The sequence below is a fragment of the Pempheris klunzingeri genome, chromosome 6, assembly GCF_042242105.1.
Source record: "Pempheris klunzingeri isolate RE-2024b chromosome 6, fPemKlu1.hap1, whole genome shotgun sequence".
In the NCBI taxonomy this organism is placed as follows: Eukaryota; Metazoa; Chordata; class Actinopteri; order Acropomatiformes; family Pempheridae; genus Pempheris; species Pempheris klunzingeri.
Genome location: NC_092017.1, coordinates 15,437,509 through 15,458,385, shown reverse-complemented (window position 1 = coordinate 15,458,385; position 20,877 = coordinate 15,437,509). Strand labels below are relative to the sequence as shown.

Sequence of the window (20,877 nt, the reverse complement as noted above, 5' to 3'; positions counted from 1 at the left end):
TTGAATACATGGCAGCTCAAAGACTTAAACTAGCAACATGGAACAACTTGAAATTGCCAGGAGTGTGTCTATCGGAGAAGGTATTTTCTTATTGTTTATATCAAGTACACGTCAGCTGCATGCACCAAGGCCTCACTTTTTCTCTAAATGATGCAGCAATGTAGTTTAAGGCTGTTGCAAACTATTGAACCAGTTCTGGGTTTCTAGTGATGTAAGAAACACCTGTGATGTGTGAGCCAAAGCCATGCAATCATCCATCGTATTTCAGTCCACTGCACCACTAATGAAAGAGGTCAGGACCATGCTGACCTCATAATATGCCAGTAAAGGTCGACAGGAAAACTAATTTAGTATGGGCACAGTCCATGAGCGTCTGCTAATGGTTTTACAAATGGGCTGCTAATACCAGCCCAATATAATCGATTTGCTGCATTCAGTGAAGGAAATATAAGAAACAGGTGTGACGCAGGGGTGTGCTAGACACCTGCAGGTTGACATGCTGAACACTGGAGGGCGCAGTCACACTAACACAACTAAACCAGCTGCTGACAGACCACATGACACGTGTGTGTGTGTGCGCGCACTCAGAAAGCTCGTATCACCACACAGTCAATTATACACGTGTGTCCCCTTCATTTAAACAAATGTGCCAGTCAGGCTGCTTTTAAATTTAATTCCGTATATCGTCCGCACGCATCGCATCAGGTCATCAATGATCATCTGGACCAGTGATTTGGCTCATGGAGGTGCGCTCCCTGTCGCTTCGTGTTGACTTGTGTGTGCAGCTGCATGTCTTGTCTGCATGTCTTCAGTCCCTGAACCTTGCAGAGGGAGCTGCGTCAAGTTAACCGGATGGAGCTACAAAAATACCGGAAGTTTGATAATTCAGTCTTCAAAATTAAATCGAAAGTTGAGCGCGTGACTGTCGGTAGGCTTTTATGTATTTATGTATTCATTATGAGTATCCTTGGATTTCAAGGTTCTGTAATACATTTTTTTGCTGCTCTTGTATGGCCTGTGGGTTATTATTGTTTACTTGTTATTTTTTATGTTGGAAATTGTCAGCACACAATAAGTGCGTTGTTTCTGTTTTGTTTTTCACTATTGGCTTTAACAAACAGCAGCATTTGGACATTTTTGTAATCTAGTTGAAAAAATACTCCAAACTCAAGATGCACTTATTAGGTTTTGATTATATCTCACAGCTTTCTTTACCAAACTTCCTCCATATTTATCTCTGTGCACCGTCTCAGTGTTTTGAACTTTCAGGGCTCAGTTGGAAAAATATGATACTATGTACAGTTCACACAATTTTTAATGTCCCGATGAAGCAGATTAGCTGAGTTTTCATGTGTCAAAAAGAAATAATCATACCTAATAATAGCAGCTGCATGTAACAAACCCTTAACGTAGAGACAGGAGAAAGGCTGTGTCGGTCAACAACAGCTTCACATTTACCATATTAGGCCTTTGTGTATTTGTTAAGATTTTTAGATTTAAAAAAAATACAGTAAAAATTCCTTAACTTTCATTGTCGTTAATCTGCTCATGACTGTTTAATGTTAAAAGAGCAATGTTTAAAGCACGTAGTGGTTTTTGAAATCCTTGGGGGCTTTTACGTTCAAAACTCCAGGTCTTTTATTTTGACATGTGTAAGCGGAAGTAGCGTGTGTTGAGTGGGTCTGACTTGGCGGGCTGGCTGCAGGGAGGGTCAGGGAGGGAGGGACGGCAGCTACAGCGGAGGAGCCGCCAGGCAATCACACCAGCGACGTACTGAGGGAGGGTGTCCACCGAAACTAATCAAAAGGGCCGTCCAGCACCTGAAACATCAATCGGCTTTATGAGTAAAGGCGATCAATCAGCCGGCGGTTAACCTTCGGAAGAAACGCGGAAGTGTAACTCAACGTCAACGTTTTTTTTCTTTTATTTATTATCGGTGACAACATGGCTGAATGTAACGTTAGCATCGACAAGGATAAACTACCTGGAGTGAAAGAGGGTAACGTCCATAACATATTTGCCGGCTAAATGTAAAGGATGCTAGCAGTTTAGCATCACACCTATCCAGCTAGCTAGGTGATGCTAGCGAGGCTAATGTTAGCCGAGTGAACGCAGGTGTATGTTTATGGTTGTTGTTGGGATTGTTAGCACAGGTAGCTAGTCGATGCTAGCACGGTAGACCTAAGGCTGGGGTCAGGTAGCCTGCTCTGATAAGACTCCTTAGCCTGAGGACAGGCGTCGTGCCAGCTTTTTTTTTCTTTTCTTTTTTTTTTAACCCAGTCCAAATCTTTTTCCATTCAAGGTTAGAAGGCGAGACATTATTTTAGCAGGGAGAGAAGAGGTTGGCACATTGTGTCCACCCTTTGTGTTTCTGACGGTGTTTGGATTTTGCCGAACTGGTTTGTGGGCAAGTGGACATACTGTATGCTCATAATGGATGTACACAATCTGGCACGATCAGTTACAGCAAATACAGTGATTCAGGGGAGTTGTAGCATTAGTACTGGTCACATGGGGGTGTTTGTTTACCTCTTGTAAGGTATGTTACTCAGCCATCTGTGTTTGTCATGAAAGCAGCATGGATAGTGGACTGAAAGTGTCTGCTGGCTTCTCCCTGTTGAATTTCATATCCAACATATCTGGTTACACTTTGCATATGGCTGTAAAATCACTCATCACTGCTTTGAAACATACCCAGCAAGAAATCCCCAACCACCTCCCCCCTCCACATAACTTTTATACTCGCCCCAAAGTTTGTCTACTTTTTTCACCGATGCGACAGAGGAAAGCAGGTGGAGAGTGAGGCTTTTACACTGAAGCAGGTTTTGGATGGGATGCTGTGCTGGTCAGTGTGAAGCAGCTGCTCGGCAGGATGCTTGTTATTCTGGTCAGAGAGAGAAGGAACGTGCAATCCTGGTACTCAGCTAGTCCGCAGAGGGAAAGGCTGAGAAAGCTGCTGGAGAAGATTCAATTTCATCCCTCATGTGTTAGGAAAATAGTAAACACTGTGAGCTGCACTGTACTGTAACTCACAGAAGAGCTGGGCTTGTATTTTGCCATTTCCCTTTGCGAATGAAGCTCATAGACTTTGCTTTTGTGGTCTTCGTGCATCGTAATCCGTCTGTCACTTGTTCGGCATTGTCGTGAAAACTACACCCAGATAAATAGTGTGTTTTGTTAACTTTTACAAGCTTGTCACACAAACCCAAGATGGTTACAGTGGCTAAAGCGACTAGTGTACAGAGCCATACCAGACAAAGTAAATCTCAGGTTTCCTGGCTAAGAAGATTAAGCATATGGTTGAAAAAATGGTCAGTGTTAATCAAATCCCATACTGCTCTGAGGCTGTGGGGGGGCTTTGAGGAGGTCTCGCCCTCTTCTTTACAGCATCTGTTTAAACCCAGCCATTCACCCAGTCAACCCCCGCCCCCATCAAATGCAATCACACTATCTGGACCACTCACTACTGTTTTGTCCGAGTCCCAGGAGTTTTTGTGCTTATCAATCACTTGTTTTCTCAGAGCTATCTCTACTGCATGCTAACACACAGTCAAAGAGTGTCGCTGGCTATTAATATTTCATATGGATTCCGTCAGGTTTGTGAGAGCAGGTGATCTAGGCTCTGGGAGGAGGAGGAGAACTTTAGATACATGATTAGTGCCAAAGAAGGGATTGATACGATGTATGATATATGATATTCATGAAACAAGAGCAGATGAAATAAGTAGTCAAAGTGTGTGTAGTGGCTTCTTTTGAGTTTAAATCATGGTTTGATTTTATGCTTCTATGGTTGATGTGAAAGTTTTGCAGCTGAAAAAAAGTTTCCTACTGCGGTATCGGTATATATCCCAAACAGAGGATAGTGAAATCTGTGTTGACTGAACTGTAAAAGCAGATGCTGTACGGCTCATACATCACATGCTTTAAGGGCCACATCCATAATAAGCTGAGGCTGTGAGAAAGGTCTTAACTGTCCCCTTAGCTTCTTCTGTTTCCTGCACAGGAAACTGTCAGCATTTGAAGACTGCTGGATCCTGAATACTCTCATTTCAGAACAGTTCAGAGGGATGTGTGGTGATTTCAACCGGGTTTTTATGAGGAAAACTCCCGTCCCACAACAGTTTACACAATTATTTTCAGAATGAATGTTCACAGCATTTTGGCAGAATCTGTGATATTGAAACTTGCCATGGAAAGTCTGCTGGAGTTTTGATTTGTTCTTGTGTTAAGATGGAAAACGAACAGTAAAATATAGATTTTTGTAAACTTTTGCAGACTAAAAATTTTTATCATACTCTATATACATAAAACAGAGATCATGATTTAAGACGTGCGGTTTTAGTCCTTAAGCTTTGAGATGAGAAGAGAACAGGCCAAAGTTGTGGTCAAAGACTCAACTACAGTGAATGTGACTGCTTATTTAAAAGATTCAGATCTTGTGCTGTCATTTTAGTTTAGAGCTCTGATGAGATTATTCAACTCATTCTTTGTAGATAATTCAACATATTCTAACTGCATCGATATTTAGGATATATAATCATATTAAAATACATTTAACTATGTTTATTTCTTCCTGTGCCTTGCTGATGATACAACAAACTGTTTCTCCTAGGGGGAGAGTTTTACTAACGTACTGTACCTGCATGCTTGTCACATTTTGTGAGCCAGATCTAGGATTTAAACTGACAGCTTGTCAGTAATAAACATACCTCTCACTTCTTAAGGCCCTTTGCACGGCTCAATAACTTTGAGGAAAAAGCTCAGTTTTTATTTAGGCTTTTACTGCGTGAGGGCGAATCATGGTTCCTCTTACACTGTTTCACTTCAGTCTGTTCAAACAGAAAATAACCAAACCACAAGCCACTTGTCAGATGGCAAAAATATAGATGTAAAAACATTAAATGTCACATGTTGAAATTGTCATTTGTACTTTGAGTGTTACGTGTTGATGATTTAATTTGCCTCAGTATCGTCCAGTAGTCGAATGAGGCAGATCCATACATCACACAGCATGAGCACACAGCATGTCGCTGTTTTTCATTCATTTTTTAACCATACTTGTCAGCTCATCATATAAAGAGCCACTAAACATAGAGCAAATGGACATGTTTAATCTCAAAGTTCCATTGCTGACACATTAGATCCTCTGCTTGTTTGTTCTGGTGAACGCAGTAAACTTGGCTTCCTGTCCTTGATTGTGGGTTTGTTTTTAAATAAGTTTTCTATTGAAACGTGTGTCAGTAGATGGGCCGGATGTTAAACATCTGAAACCGTGAATGTCAGATTCAGATAAGATCTCACCAGCCACAAGTCTGACTTGGACCAGCTGCGTGACTTATAGTTTGACTATACAGTAGCTGAAACAGATTTCGAACTTTGCTTTTTAACATGAGGCTGACTCTGTGTTCTTTTTCAATTTGAATCTCTTTCTATTTTTTTCCAGTGTGCCGAGACTTTGCTGTGCTGGAGGACCACTGCCTGGCCTACAACCTCCAGGAACAAGAAAGTAAGGAACTACAAGCCATGCTTCTATGTTTTTTGATTTGTTCCTCCCAGCCCACGTGCTTTTACCTTGTGTGACATATTTCTTTTTTTATCAAACAAGGGACGCCCACTTTCCTGCGTTTCTGCTTTTCAGCTTCAGTCAGAGAAAAGCTTGGCTGCCTTTTTGAAGGGTCTGTTCTTTATTACGTTCATACAGACAGGCCCAGACAGTCTGTTCCAACACTTAAGTCATTTATTGTTGTAATGTTTTCTGCATCCGTTACATCACTGAGACTCTTTTTGTCAAGCTGCCCGGCTACATTCATACAGTAGGTCACCCATTGCTTACTTTGCAAAAGAGCAGACTATGAAGGATGTTTTTTACGCTTTGCTTTTCTAGAGTAGAAAAGCAAATGCAGTCTACTATGTTTCTCTTTTCCCATCTGGAAAATTTGAAGTCCAACAGGGTAAACTGCAGCGTCAGTGGCTGCAGCCTGATTAAGCCAACATAAACCCTGCTTCAGCCACGCAGTTCACTGTGTGAATGGTGCAGGATGCCACGACAGTACTGTATCAGGGCAGGGCAGTGGCACACTTTAGTGGACTGGTGCATGTGATTGAGTGGTTCACATTAATTTGCGTATGCTGCAGCACAGAGAAGCCCTGATTCTGGATCTAAAGTTAGCCGACGCGTCAGCTTTGCAAGGGTTTTTATAGGGAGCACACTGTGAGATACTACTGCCTATAAATGAACACTTTGTGTGAGCATTTTTTTTTAGCTGTGTATTTATCCCTGCATGCCTCAGTAGATTAGCTGGTGCTTTTATGTGAGCTCATATGTGTGTAATTAGCTGGCATCTTTTTCATATTTCTTCAGCCGCACATTCAGATGAATTTTTGAAATCTCATGATGATGATGATTACAACCTTTTTAAAGCTCCTTTAGCTTTAGTGTTTCTGCTTGAAATCCTCGCAGGAACTGCTGCCCCTCTCGATAGGATAAGTCATCTCCTGCTGACTTAGTTTGAAAGGACATTTTCTGCCAAGAGGAGCTGACGAACACAGACCCAGACATAACAAGGCCTTCCTTTCATAAGACACAAACAAATATGTGCAGGTGGCCACCACATCTCCTTATATCACTCACTCAATCATAAAGGAATTGCCCCAACCAACAGAAAGGCGGCCCTGCTTTAGATTTTACAGGAAATAAGTTACCGTTTAAATTTCTTTGAGCTTTTGTTTTGAATGGATGTACACATTTAGAGAGTAGACAGTGAACAAGCACATTGGAACAACAACAAACATTGGACAATAGTTTATTTTTCTGTTTCCCTGAATATGCCACTTTATATCACCATAAAAGGGTGAATTATGCAACACGCTCTGCAAGACAGAAGGTCAGATGTCACCCAGCCATACCCTAAATGGAGAATAGGCTCTGTTTTAGCTGTAATTAATTTAGTTTTGGCTGCCCTGTCCTTGTGTTGTCATTAACCCCTTAAAAGCTTTAGTGATCCATAACCAGGGCTCGTCCCCCTTTGTTCCTTTTGTTGCCACGCTAATGAATCAGGTTTGGGCTTGGAAAATGTTTGTTTTACCCTTTGACCCCGCAGGTCACTCAGGACAATGCTGGCTTACGAAGCCCAATAGTCTTCTAAATATGCACTGTCCCTTTTTTGGATTTTGTCAACAGATGGTCGTGCTAAAAGGGGCTTTTTAGCACGCTGGCTTTTAAGTTAAAGTGAAGTTACAGCAGCTGGCTTTTATTTCCATTCAAAATGTTGAGCCTGCAGAACACCGAAGCATCCACATGTCGCATGGAAAAAATTTCTTTATGGATTTGTCAGCACTCAGCGTCTTTGCTACTGGAATGTGTTTTCTCTGTTTCAGTGTGCAGCTCCTCACTGATGTGCCTGAGGCTCAGCTAGTCCAGCTTTCTCACTTTAACTTCCCCTTTTCTGAATGACCTGAGACCTCTCCATGGTTCATTTTGTTGAATGAACAAATGTCGCAAATGTCCGATCATCCTTTTTTTTTTATTTTTTATTTTTTTATTTGGCTGCCTTGAAAGATGAATCAATGGAACATGTGGCAGAGAATAAATGATAGCCTTGTCCTGAGCTGTGACATCACTTTTGCCTTCAAATATTTTTTGTAAGGTGTTATAAACTTGAACAATTGATCAGCGTCATCCAGAAAAATCAATGTCAACCCTTTGACTTTTTATCAAGTTGCCACAGCTGTGACTCACAGTTTCCTCTTTCAATCCCACCAGTCAGAAAACAGAAACTTTATGGAGCCTCTCACCAGTAAATTGCCAAATGTAATTTGGTCCTTTTCACATGAAAGCTGGCAACAGATCGATAGCCAGGTGAAACAGCGCTGAGTGATTGAGTGATGCTCTCCATGCTTACCAAGTGCTCGGTGTGCGTCAGCAAGCAGGATTTATCATCTGTTATGGCCCACAACATGGCATCACACAACCTTGGAATGGCACCTCTGCTGCAAACATTCATTTCTCAGTGACTAAGAGCACGTTCTGTTTATCACCAGAGACTGAGGCGTCTGTGTCCTCGACTTTAATATTGTTCTCTGCAGACCATCTAAACAATACTACTGCTCCTCAGAGAGGAAACCATCAAGAAACTGTGGATTTGTAAATAAACTGCCCAGTGCCCTGCTCTCCGTCATTCATTTAATTCCTCCTCACTAGCACGGTCCAGCCAGCTAACCTACTCTGGTTTGAGTGTACACAGTTTTAAGAGCAGCGCTTACGTGTTTGTGTCTACAGTTGAGAGCCACTTGGCGTCCAACGTCAATAAGAGCCGCTTGGTACAGAAGGACCTGCTGGTGGCCAAGAAGCTGCAGGAGGAGGAGGATCAGAGGGCCAAGGTCCAAGTCCAGAAAAAGCACAGTGACCTGTGGGTGTCTCACACACAAACACACACTCACACTTTCGCCATTTCTACATGTGTATATCAAAGCAAAATTCCAATGGGACAGATGGATAATGTAAGCATACACACAAGTCATCAGGCCTAGAGAAGGTGACCGTATTAATTGACTGCACTTATTTAATACGATACATTTCATGATTAAGAATTGACTTTTTATAGAATCATCATGGTGCATGAGTAACCATTATTTTAAGTGCAGAATCATAAATCTAATGTGTGTCTGAATCAAACGTAAATCTGAATTATAACAGATTAAAAAAGAGCTTGTAACTATAATGTTTTATATAAAGCACCCTGGGTAACTTGTTGGCATTATAGCATGTTAAATTAATCTGTTTCAGATTAGTGTAATGACTCCCAGATCTTATACAGTACCTCCTGTCAGATTTATGCTTCACCAGCGAAGTGACTCCCACCATACATGACTCCAATTGGTTTATCGTGCAGTGTAGTGTTTACCCGTATTGTCATAAATTAGACGGTCATGCCTTGTATTCATTTTGAGAAAAAAACATTCAAATGTTCTTTGACTCAGGTTATGCTAGAGAGCAATGGTTGTTAGTTAGGTCAATAATATCTTTTGTTCTACACTCATTTAGTGATAAAGAACAACTACCATTGTGTGGACAGGACTTGCACCCGTGAAGACTTTGCTGGATCACAGAATATAAATTTGTCAAGCTTTACTGAGAGAGTAGATTATCAAGCCTGTCTTCAGTTTGATAAATGTCATCTTCACTACCAGCAACTGCTACCGGCATCATGAACATGTAGGAAAAGAACACAAGCGCCCATAGTTCTTGTGGACATGTGGTATCTCCTCTGATATATAATTACATTTCTTAAGGGGTTTGGGTCAGCTCCAGCTGCACGTCTGAAACTTTGAAGCTTCCCCACAAAATGGACACTAACATGTTCAGTTGCCTCTACTTCAGTGCGGACAAGGAGCTGCAAAAGAAAGCCCCCCCCCCCTCTCCGCTCCTCAACTTTTAATAAAATAAAAATTGCTGACAAACAGCTCAGCGAGATCACTGCTTGAAACACACACAGATTTAGCAAGCTCCAGTCGCCCCAGAGATTACATCCCCAGGGAGAGGCCAGATGCTCCACCATCGATGCAGGCAGGGCAGTGCCTCTTGTCATGCTGGGAGCCCACACTGTCATCCACACTGCACTTGCCAATGCCACTTCATATACACCCACTCTCAGTCATCTGACTGAACACACACACACAAGGGAATGCAGCATCACTTGTTTCTTAGTACACACCGATGAAGGTGCCACAGTCTGTTCAATTTTTCTTCCTGAATTGTCGGCTGCTCAGGTCAAACATAGGTGCAGACACAGTAGTTAAGCTCTTACAGTTTAAGTAAAGCAAGACACTAATGTACTACGTGTCTACACAGACAAACAGAAAAATTATCTTTGCATACCGGCCCTCCAGGCAGATGGTGTTGTTGTCAGAACCACATCACTTAAAGATGTGAGCGAGCCAAAGTGAGATCAACATCGCAACAGGCGATGATATTCCTGCTCCTGCCTGAAGCACACACAATACGTTAAATATTAACTTCACTGCTGATCATGTAGCGCGTTCACTGCTCTGTGTTTAACACAGTGATTTCAATTGTGAAGCTGTTGGTTAATGATCACAAAATCTGAGAGTGAATTTCAACTTCATGGCAAGTTAGGATAGAACCCGTCCAGGAGACAAAAGTATTAAGAAGAGGAATGCCAACAGAAGCATAATACAGAACAAAGGGACTTTCACTCTACAAAATATGCATGTATAGAAAACATAAGAGGAAGATGGTAAATATAAACCTGCTAAAATCGTATCATCCACAGTCCTACTTGTATGGTTATGAACATTCTTAGTTGCGATTGTTTCACAAAACTGACAGTTGTATGGAGTATGTTGTATGTTAATGGTTTGATGTTCTCCAAACCCCTCCCCATATACACATGAACTTTCGGGGACCTCAGTGAGCGCCAAGACATTGAGATTGCCCAGGAGATTCAGGATCAACTGGTCCGACAGGCAGAACAACAGCGACAGCAGGAAGAGAAGGATGCAGTAAGAAACTCACACACGCAGACATTTCTGCTCATTAAAGCACAATGTTCATTCCATTCACTTGTCAATGACTTGACTAGTATTGATTTACTGTAATGTGGGAGTCATTGCACTTGAGTCATCACCTTGTTTGTGCCTCCGTATTGTAATAATGGAATGACGGCCACAGGGACCTGACCTGTATTTGTTTTTAGTTCCAATTACAATGTTTATGCACATGAGGAGCAAAGATCTATTCTGATGGTACTGCGTCAGGATGTTTTTGTTTTTTTATGGTATTGTTGGGGACAGTTTGATGGATCAGTGTCTGAGTTTTCCCTCCTCAGTGAGATTGGGATTGAAAAGACTCCATCACGTGCTGTCACGCTTTCTATTTTGACAATTCTGGGCATGCTCCAACTTCTCTTAAATTGTCAAACTTTTAAAATATCTCTGATTCCACTGATTATTTCTTGCTGATAACTTGGTCATGGGTCTCCTTGCTCCACATGTCTATGAACAAAAATGCATTACGTGGCCTGAGTAGAGCACAAAAGGAGTTACTTGTTTGAAACATCAGGGAATTATTCATCTCACTACTGCAATCTGATACGTTTGAAACTACACTGACTGGCAGAAAAAAAACTACATCTCAAAACAAAGTGACATATTTGTTACAGATCCGTCCAAACGAGGACTTTTTCATATTCTTGTGGGACAAAATGTTTACTGTGGCCTTGTTTGTTTGTTTGCTTGCTTGTTTGTAGGCTATAGCTCGCAAGCTGCAGGAGAAGGAGATGAAAGAGGAGAAGAGGAGACAGAAGCAGCTGGAAGCAAACTTTGAGGAGGAATACTTTCAGGATCACGGAGGTGGGGAGAGCACCACTTAATATATGTGTGTGTGAGTGTGTAAGAAATGAGAAAAGATATGCGTTCGCTCCTGTGGACTGTGGATTTTTTTGCTCTGGATGTGTGAGTGTTTGGTTTTGATGCTGCCCACAGCTGAAGATCTTTTGCTGAAACACAAAAGATTTTTAGAATGTATATAAAAGCTCATAATTAACCTTGAATGGAGGTTTACATAGTCATTCAGAGAAAACGTCATTTTACTCCCATTCAAGAGCAAACAGCAGTGTAAATGGGTTCAGCGGTGCTCCAGTTTTAAGATGCTTCAGTGAGCTTTGATGTCAAATTTAGCATAAGACGTTAAATACATCTCCCCTTAGCAGTTAATGAATGCATTAAGAAAAATATTTAACTGATATCACATGCACACCTAAAACATATGTCTCTACAAATCTTTATTTGCTTTTACAACACTATCTGTCACGTAGTGGAATCGGTTTCTAATCTTTTCATGCACACATCCCCCTGCTGATTCACCCCACTGAAGGTCTGTTCATTTTCTACTGAAACAAACACTGAATCATTTGAATCTTCCTGTTTCACTTCTTTGTAAAGTATTGCCCTGCGTTAAGAAACCTGTGCGGGAAATTCACCTCCTGATTAGGGTCGATACCACATCCTGTGCCATCTCCTTGTTGAGAAATGAGGATTCAACGCAGATGCTTTATAGTGAACGGTTATCAGACTGCCTGCGTGAGAAATGTTGCTGCTGAAATGTTTCAGCTTTATGGCCGTAGTGTGGCCTGCTCAGGATGCAGTTATAGTTCTTGAGCCATAGGTGCTTGAGGAAAGTATATTTCACACTCCCTCCTGACTCCTAAAAGCTCAGCTCTTTCCCAGCTGCTTTCTCAGCCTGCTGTGTTGTATTTGAGTTTTGTCTTCTACTGAAGCTGACATTTAGCATACACCACCACATTCATGTCATTCCTAGATAGAGGTTTTTTTTTAAATTAGCATCATAACACAAAAACACACTTTCACTTTGTTTTTTCTGTTTCCAGCACCTCTGCAGGATAGATAAATTCCAACTACACCATAATATGTTCCTTCACTATCAGGGCCCTTTTTGTGTTGACCCTTACGGTTATTGTTGTCTGCTTACAAGAGGACGTTTAGGTTATTCCACTCCTTGAAGTTAAACATAAATGGGAGGTAAAACTGGATAGAGGGCCACAGTTGTGACCAGAGAGTAGCTGCTATAGAGAATACAGTGTCTGAGTCTACACTTTGTTGACATTAGCAGGACTCAGCAAGTGTCACCAGCTGACAGCCTACCTGTCCTGTTATGTCTGCATGGAGCACCAGCTGTTCAGGTGCATTGCCTCTCTCTAAAGCTGTCACACATGGCAGGTGGTCGGGACGAAGTTACAGTGCGTCTTTGCTGACTGTGCCATTTTTCTCTGCTGTCTTTTTAACAGTAGAATATTTGTGCCACTGCCAGGTTCACTATGTTTGCAGCGTTGCCTTGCAAGTTGCATAACCACTCACTTGTAATGTCCCTGCTGAGCGTGTGTGTGTACACAACTGGCATTGTGAATGTACACACAGTAGAACAAAGATTCGGCTCCTTTTGTTTACTCTGCATGTGATGCTGTAAGGAAATTGCATCACAGTGAGTAACCAGATACATTTTATGCAGGTTACAGAGGTGACGGTGCAGAAAGGTGTTTAGTTTTGACACACTGAGCAATTTCACCATTTTGTGCCTGTACATGGATATTCTTCCCACCAGAGCGCTGCCTTTAAAATCTCCATTGCACTAATTTTTATATCCTCCTAGACACATTCACACTTCTGTGAAATCATGTTGCTTTTCATCAGGCCATGTAATTGGCTGCTCCTCACAGGAAATGAGGGCTGTGGCTGTGTTTGTCTTAATCCAGTGGATTACAGTCGCACACAAACCAGCGTGGGGGCGCAACCTGACTGTGTCTTACGGGTGCGTGATGGTGGGGGGGAAAAATTGTAGGAAGAGAGAAAGATGGGAAAGTTAAACCAGCTCAGTCACTCTGAACAGGTACAAGTCAGACCGTCTTTGTGCCTGCCTCCATTTTCAGACATTTGAGCGTCAACAAACGTCTGAGACGTTAAGCAGCCAGTTGGATAACTTGAATTCCTTTGAGCTGACTCTCAGTGCACAGAGTACTGGCCTCTGCTGTGTGCTTCCTCAATGTGCCTTTCCACTCATTTGTTTTCATTCAAACTTTTGTCAGTCACAGGCCAACTCCCAGCAGAATGGTTTTCTTAGAGATAAACATGTTGTTCTCACATTCAGTTTCAAGTCAGCCATGCTCTGGTTATATAAAACTGTATCTGCTCTGTTGGACAGAAAGTCAAAACGTAATATGTGGCACACATCATGTCCGCAGAGCAGACATTGATGCAGACATATGATGTGACATAGTGGGGAAAAATGAAGTGTTTGGAGTTTTTCCATTCTTTACGATTATTCTGTGTTGCTATTACCATCTTTATTTAAGCACCATGCACTTGTTGCCACTGTTCTAACGTCTTCTTTTTATTTTTCCACATCAGTAACCACATCTGTGGACATTTTGGGTGCAGCTAATACCTACAGTCTTTGTACTCGGTCTTTTCACATCACTCTCCTCACAGGTGCTGTCTAACGCGTTGCTTACTAACCACCTTAGCTTATATAATTCCTGTCTGTTATTTTTCACGTTTCCATGTTCTCATCAACAATTGTCGTCGTCGTCCTCATCACCATCACCATCATCATCATCATTCTCTCCACGCTGGCCTCCTCCCACCCTCGCTCCTTCATCTCTGCTCTGTTCAGCTGCGAGAAGACCCCTTGACTTGGACAAACGCACCCGTTACAAATCAACTTCCCCAGGCCGATATGATGCTCCAGTGAGCTCATATCATGATAACTCCCCAGATTATAGTTCGACAGAGCCCAAAAGGAGCAGATACCCAAAACAAGACCCAGCAGCACCCCACAGCCGCTCCAAATACCCTGAGCACTACCTAGTGGGAGAAGGAGGGCGCAGCAGGCATGCAGATCCCTACCCAGAGCACTTGTTGCCCTCCAGAGGCAAGCATGGGGACAGGTACCCAGATTATGAGCCCACAGAGACTGGCAGAGCCAGGGGTCCAGGGGGGGGAGACACAGAGAGAGTGGTGAGGAGGAAGGAGAGACCAGCCAGACCACCTCCACCACAGAGTCCCATAGAGAGAGACAAGGCCTGGGACAGAGAAAGGGACAGGCAACGTGACCGAGACAGGGGCAGAGACCTGGAATGGGAGAGACGTATGGGAAAAGACCAGAGGAGAGACAGGGAGCAGGACCTCAGGGGGCAGAGAGCAGGAGGAAAATACAGGGAAAGATCCAGAGACAGAGGACAGAGTGGGGATCGACACAGAGACACAGACAGGCAGAGGCAGAAAGACAAAAACAGACAACAAGCGAGAACCAGGAGTAGGGAGAGAGGACTTGAAGAGGAGCCAGGCTGCAGCAGGGACTGGCCAGGGGGGGGCAGGGCCAATTTGGAGGAGGAAGGGGATGATGAGAGGGAGAGGAGGGCCAGGGGTCGGCAGCGTGTCCACTCCGGCCCCGAAGACATGCTTCCTGAGCTCAGGAGCGACGAAGGGAGAGGGGACACGAGGGAGTTCTTGGACCCCCAGCAGGGGGAGGGTCCTGGCGGTGAATGCAGTCATACTCACCCCAGCGGAGAGACAGGTACCACCCTGAGCCCCCCTCTGGGCTCTGCGGGGGTGTTTGTGTGGTGTGCTGGAATTTCTTTTTTGCTGTGCCGATCTCAGGTGGTGGGTTAACATTGCAATCACTAATGAAGACACTCATTTTTTTCTGCTCTAATGAGGATGATGACAAGTCCATAGTCATTTCTGAGATGATGTGATTCAGAGTTTGATGGTTTGATGGCTTGAGATGGATTTCTGTTGTGCTGTGGGGTGTGCTCATTCTTGCATTGTCTGCTGGGTTGCTGCACTGAGTAAGGAAACAATTTCACTGTGCTGAGAGCGATATGTGTGCTGTGATTTTTGTAGCAGAACTTCATCACTTGATGAGCTAAAATATGGCATTTACAAGGGGCTTCAGGGCTGGTGGTTGTTTTCCCAAAGCTGTTAAAGGCATTAAACAAAACATTGATGAACACTAGCGGAGATGCTCTGCAGCCCTTTTAGGTGCTTTATAGCTTTAATCCAACTACGATTGTATCTATTGAAGTGCTGAAAAAAAATCTGTCGATTACTCGATCAATTTAAAAAATTATTTCAATCATTTTAATCATTTATTTTGTCATTTATCAAGAAAACACAAAAACAAGCAATGTGTAGAGATAGCTCTGGGCTCTGGAACAATGATTTGTAACAATCAAAGTCTTTAAGACTAAACAATTTAAAAAAATTCTAAAAAAGAAATCAACCAATAATTGATGATGAATAATTGTTAGTTGCAGTCCCAATAATATAATATATTATCATATTAGTTAATATAATGTGCTGACATCTGCAGGTCGTATTGTGCACCGTGGGAGTGGAGCAGTAGTAGCAGAAACTGATTACGAACTGAGCGAGGCCACCAAGGGGCTGACTAAGCTTGACCTCCGTGAGCAGGAGCTGAAGGACTTGGAGGTGGCCAAGAGACTGCAAGATGAGGAAATCAAAGTGAGTAGAGAAACTTTTTCATTTGTTAATTTGTGCAAGGTATATACATTTTATAAAAGTTTTTCTGTACAAGTTTATAAGCAAACAACTGAAAAAGACTACAACCAGGGCAATATGTTCTAGATATTTTATAGTACATACGTTTAACAACTCTTTCCCCATTCTGATGAGAGATCCCAAAAATGTCCACCTGTGCATGTTAAATGTGCCGACATAAACACCTGGTCAAATATTCTGTTCGACCAACCTCAAGCACTTAAACTTGTTATTCCTGAAGGCAACAAAGAGTAAGGGCTGAACATTAACACTCAGCTTCTGGATATTGCATGAATGTTTAGTTAAGTCGGAGGGGCACAGTATTGAGTTTATAATAAATTCTGTACCAAAAGTCTAAAAGTAAGTTTATAATAAGTCTGATATCAAAATAATAGGCTCAGTGTAGGTTAGTCAGGGTTGTTCTTTTTTTCTGTAGCTTTCTATAGGAAGAGTTTTCGGGTGTTGGAACATCAAAGGTTTTATGTTAACAAAAATTATGTAAAAGGCAAAATGTGTACTTTTTGGTTTAGATTATTCAAATTATGTGCAAACTCTACTTTTCATTTCTTGTGCATCACAAAGCAGGAGTGAACACTGTAGCACAGGAATACCATAATGTGGTGAAGAGAAGCTATTTAAGTCTGTGCTGTAAATGACTTGTAGCCTAAATGGAAAAGAAAAAAAAATACTTAAAGGCCTCAATCTCGGTCACCTCCTATGTTATATAATGTTGGAACAATGTGTTCCACTCTGTGGAAAAACATGACTTTTTGATTGTTTTCTGGTTTCAGGCAAGCAAGATGCATGTGCGTGCAGCCCAAGTGGCGCAGGATGAGGTGAGTGGACATAAAGTCTGGAAACTTTTCTGATGCTGTCTGTCCTCTTTTTATGTCCTTTCATTTCCTGAACTCAGCCAATTACATCAGTGTTATCGTCATATAACCCGAGTATATGAAGCCACGTCTAAATCAGATTCATTATGGCCCAAAATGATGTAAGAGTATTACTATATGCTACATTATAGTTATTCGGCTGTGAACAGGGTGTTTTTACCATACAGATCTCATATGGATTATGGCAATTAAAATACAGTGAACTGGATACAGCACGTGCGTAGTGACATCAAACACAATAGATGAGTCACATTGAGTGACGTAGGATATGGAGGATCTTCTGCTGTTGTGTTCATCATCCAGTTCATGTGGACGTGTCTGATGTCTCGCCCTGTCAGGAAATCGCCCGACTGATAATGGAGCGAGAGAAAAAGGAGTATAGGAAGAATCGAGAAAGGGAGAATGAGAGAGAGCGGGAGAAAGAGAAGGAAAGAGAGAGGGAGAGGTTGGCCATGGAGAGGATGGCAATGGAAAGGAGGCGGCAAGAGGGAGACTACAGGGTAATTTTCCATAACCACATTCGTTTTGAAACGTGTGCTTTGGGGTGAAATGTTTTTGCTGCCTGTGACTGTATTTCATATGAAAATGTATTTCCACTGTGGTAGAAACATAAGTTTTGTTGGTTTCCAGCCAAATCCAGATGAAGTTGTGCGGCCCAGAACACGAGATGAGTACGAATACCAGAGGCAGAGGAACCACAACAAGCCTGCCAGGTACAAGACTCCTCACTTCTAAAATGTTTCCAGTCTGTCGTGAAGTAGAAGCTCAATCATTTCATTAATTTTCTCTGTTTTTCCTCTCTCTCTCTCTATCTCAGGCCTCCGCAGCCTCGTGCACCCGACTATGAGAATGTGAACTCTGGCTACGGCTACTCGGAGCACCCTGTTCCCCCTCGTGCTCCCACCAGACCTGAGGCTGCTTACAAAGGTACAAAGCCCACGTCAGAGTGACTGTTTACTCAGTCCTAACATACCGTCTCATTAGATTAAGATATAGTTGTGTTTAAATCCACTCTGGTGTTTTTTTTTTTTTCATTAACTGTCCATGGAATTAATCAGTGCACTGATAAATACATTAATTAATTCAAAAGGGGGGGACCAAACCACTAGTGTGCCCTGGGAAGTGATATATTTTATGGAAGCATAAACAGTCCTTGTTTGACATAACCAGTAGTTATTATAATCAGCAGAAATTAATTCCAGATCTCGAAGTGGAGAAAACAAGCTGTGAAAGTGCAGTGCAAAAACACCACAATCCAACGTTAATTTGCAGTGTGACGTATGAAGCTGCTGATGGATCTGTCTGTCTCTCCCATCTTTTCCAGGTGCCTATTACAAGCGGTGACTCAGGCTCTCTGCCATGTCCAGACATGCTGTCAGTCCTCCTTCGTCCTGTTTTTTATTTATCTTTTTGTTTTCAACCATTCACACTGTTGACCAAAAGCCTTGGGACAATCTAGTGAGTTGGCCATGGGATGTTTTTTTTTTTTTTTTTAATACCCTCCAAAGTTTGCCCAGAGTTGAGGAAGTGGGTCAGTGAGTGCTGGAACCACTCTCATCGTTTGCTTTTTTTTAAGTTGTAAATTGTGATTTAATATTATTTCTTTTAACTGACTCGACATCAAGACATGCCAAAATATCAGCCTTGCGACATAAACTCCCCTGATTCTTCGCTGTTGGAACCGGCTCCTCGCCTGCTGTGGTCATCATGTGCTGATGTTCGTCCCATCTGTGGACCATGCCGTCACAAGGGCTCAAGGCCTCTGCTGGATATAACCATGCAATCTCATATGTCCTCATGGCTCTTCATGGGACGTGCCTGTCTGGTCCAACATGGCTGCTACAGTGTCTTAGATACCAACATGGCAGCTGCTTTGTACACCCATGCTGCAGTTCTGTCGTCTTGTCATGCTGTGCAACGAAGCCACGCAGGCCCCATCCATGTGCCACACAGCGTATGACTCTGGAGGGGGATACTTTTCTCTTGCTGTATTCAAACAAAACAAAAAACAAACCTTTATCAAGATGCTGGTAGTTTTGGCTTTGACATGTTTACCACCTTGTTCCAGTGCAGAGGAGGTGGAGCTTTGTGATGATCCATGGACATTTGATAGACCGTGTCTCTTTTTTTTTTTTGGGCTTGTGAGGGGCTCTTTTTAACCCCATCACCCTTAAACTGAAAGTGGATGGATGATATTCTGCGTATGACTCACTGTTTCTATGTGCATGCTTACTGAAAGTGTACAACTGTGTACATGCATTTCAGCTCTATATCAAATTATCCGACTTCCTCTTTATCGTCAAAAAGGGCTAAAGCCACAAAAAGCCAATAATCCTTTGTGAATGAACAAAATACATGATAGCTCATATACTGCTGTACAATATATCACCTTTCTGCACCGTCATATCAGCCTGACATTTATAAACCAAAACTGGCCCATAAAAGAACCAGTACCAAAATGAAATGCATGTACATCGCTTGTCTGTGTCGAACCTAAAATTCATGCTTGTGCTCACGGCACAGACATTGTGTGATTGAATATTTGTTCTTGTTTTATTTCAGTGTAAATATCTGATTTTTTTTTTTTCCCTTTGCACTTGTGCTACCAAATCATGTTCCCCATTGTGGAAAATACAATATTCTCTCCTTAGTCCATTTGTCTTGTGTTCCACTAGTTATCTTCAGAGAGGGAGCCTTACATTTTATTTTTATACAATATTTTGTTGGTCTTTCCTTAGATTGTTCCCTTATTTTCCACCCCCTAAGCTTTCCTGTCGTCACTTCCAGTCCTCTTCTCTTTGTCTCAAACTCAAAGGCAGACATCACTTCCTGTCTGCAGAAAAGGCAAACATTCTCACAATTGAAGTGCATCTGGTTGGAGGGAAGTCAGTCACAGGATCGGCTGGAAATGTTGACATAAAATATATATGACCGCTCAAAGGGACCTATTTTAGAGTTTGTTCTGCTTCAGGATCTATTATTTTCTGTTCATATTGAATAAGGATGATAAGGAAAATGAACATATTCAGGCTATTGAGTTTACTGAAATGTGTGTGATGGCCACAAAGTGATTCAGACATTTGGTGCTGCTTCTAGGTTCTCATGTTGTACTAAATGTTGCTGAAGTTATGAATCGGCTTCCAAAATGATTCCCTCTCTGTTTGGAGAAAATTTGCAGTTCTCTTTACAACTTGTGTGAGATGTTTATATTGCTAAGGACAAACATGCAGATGTCGATGAATTATAATATGTGCTAATTGCTGTTGATAGAATGAGACTTGTGCCATATGTTTGTAATTTTTTCAGGGACTTAAAAATGGGGAAAGCTTAAATTTGTGGTGGTCGTAGCAGAGCCACCACACCCACTAAGGTGGGACTCTTAATTTATTCTTTGGTGAGAGCACCACCTTGTGGACATGTTGACAATTGAAAAAAAGAAAATGTACAAAGTTGATCTGATCAGGATGCGTCTGTATTTGTGGATGTTGTGCATCAGACATAACTTTGGACTGCTGTCTACATCAAACATTGTGTGTGATGTTTTTAATTTTCTTTAATCCAGGGCTTGTATGCAATCTACCAATCATGAATCAACACATAGGTGTTGGCACTTGCTGTAACAGAATTTTTTTTTTTTTTTTAAGTAAAATGAAATTATTTGCTTTTATCTTCTAGCATCTCAAAATATAATAAACTGTATCAGCATTTCATCTGTTTCTGAATGTGACTCAATATTACAGCTCACAGTTAGGCCACTGAAACACATGACACTGATAGGTGCTTTTGAGTGCAACCAGTAAAACAGAGATTCAGGCCACAAATAACCTTTTAAAAATATATGAACGTTTCTTTTAGTCATTTATTAAACACACCAATCACTTTAATTCCC

The 20,877-nt window shown here is 42.0% G+C and overlaps 1 protein-coding gene across 1 annotated transcript; it reads left to right on the top strand.

Annotated features, from left to right (window-relative positions):
• Positions 1 to 1,776: 1,776 nt before the first annotated feature.
• On the top strand, positions 1,777 to 20,698 carry ccdc50a (coiled-coil domain containing 50a). Its single transcript, XM_070832106.1, has 12 exons — positions 1,777 to 1,999; positions 5,444 to 5,506; positions 8,279 to 8,408; positions 10,431 to 10,521; positions 11,268 to 11,370; positions 15,908 to 16,059; positions 16,887 to 16,931; positions 17,327 to 17,488; positions 17,619 to 17,701; positions 17,806 to 17,915; positions 18,313 to 18,884; positions 18,920 to 20,698. Exons 1-11 carry the CDS (start codon positions 1,945 to 1,947, stop codon positions 18,330 to 18,332), a joined length of 1,014 nt encoding a protein of 337 aa, XP_070688207.1. The 5' UTR covers positions 1,777 to 1,944; the 3' UTR covers positions 18,333 to 18,884; positions 18,920 to 20,698.
• Positions 20,699 to 20,877: the final 179 nt, after the last annotated feature.

Excerpts from the sequence above, each read along its gene's own strand:
- ccdc50a (XM_070832106.1), top strand. The coding sequence starts at position 1,945 with ATGGCTGAATGTAACGTTAGCATCGACAAGGATAAACTACCTGGAGTG. Across the intron at positions 5,507-8,278 it reads CAACCTCCAGGAACAAGAAA|TTGAGAGCCACTTGGCGTCC; the intron begins GTAAGGAACTAC and ends TTGTGTCTACAG. Across the intron at positions 11,371-15,907 it reads ATACTTTCAGGATCACGGAG|GTCGTATTGTGCACCGTGGG; the intron begins GTGGGGAGAGCA and ends TGACATCTGCAG.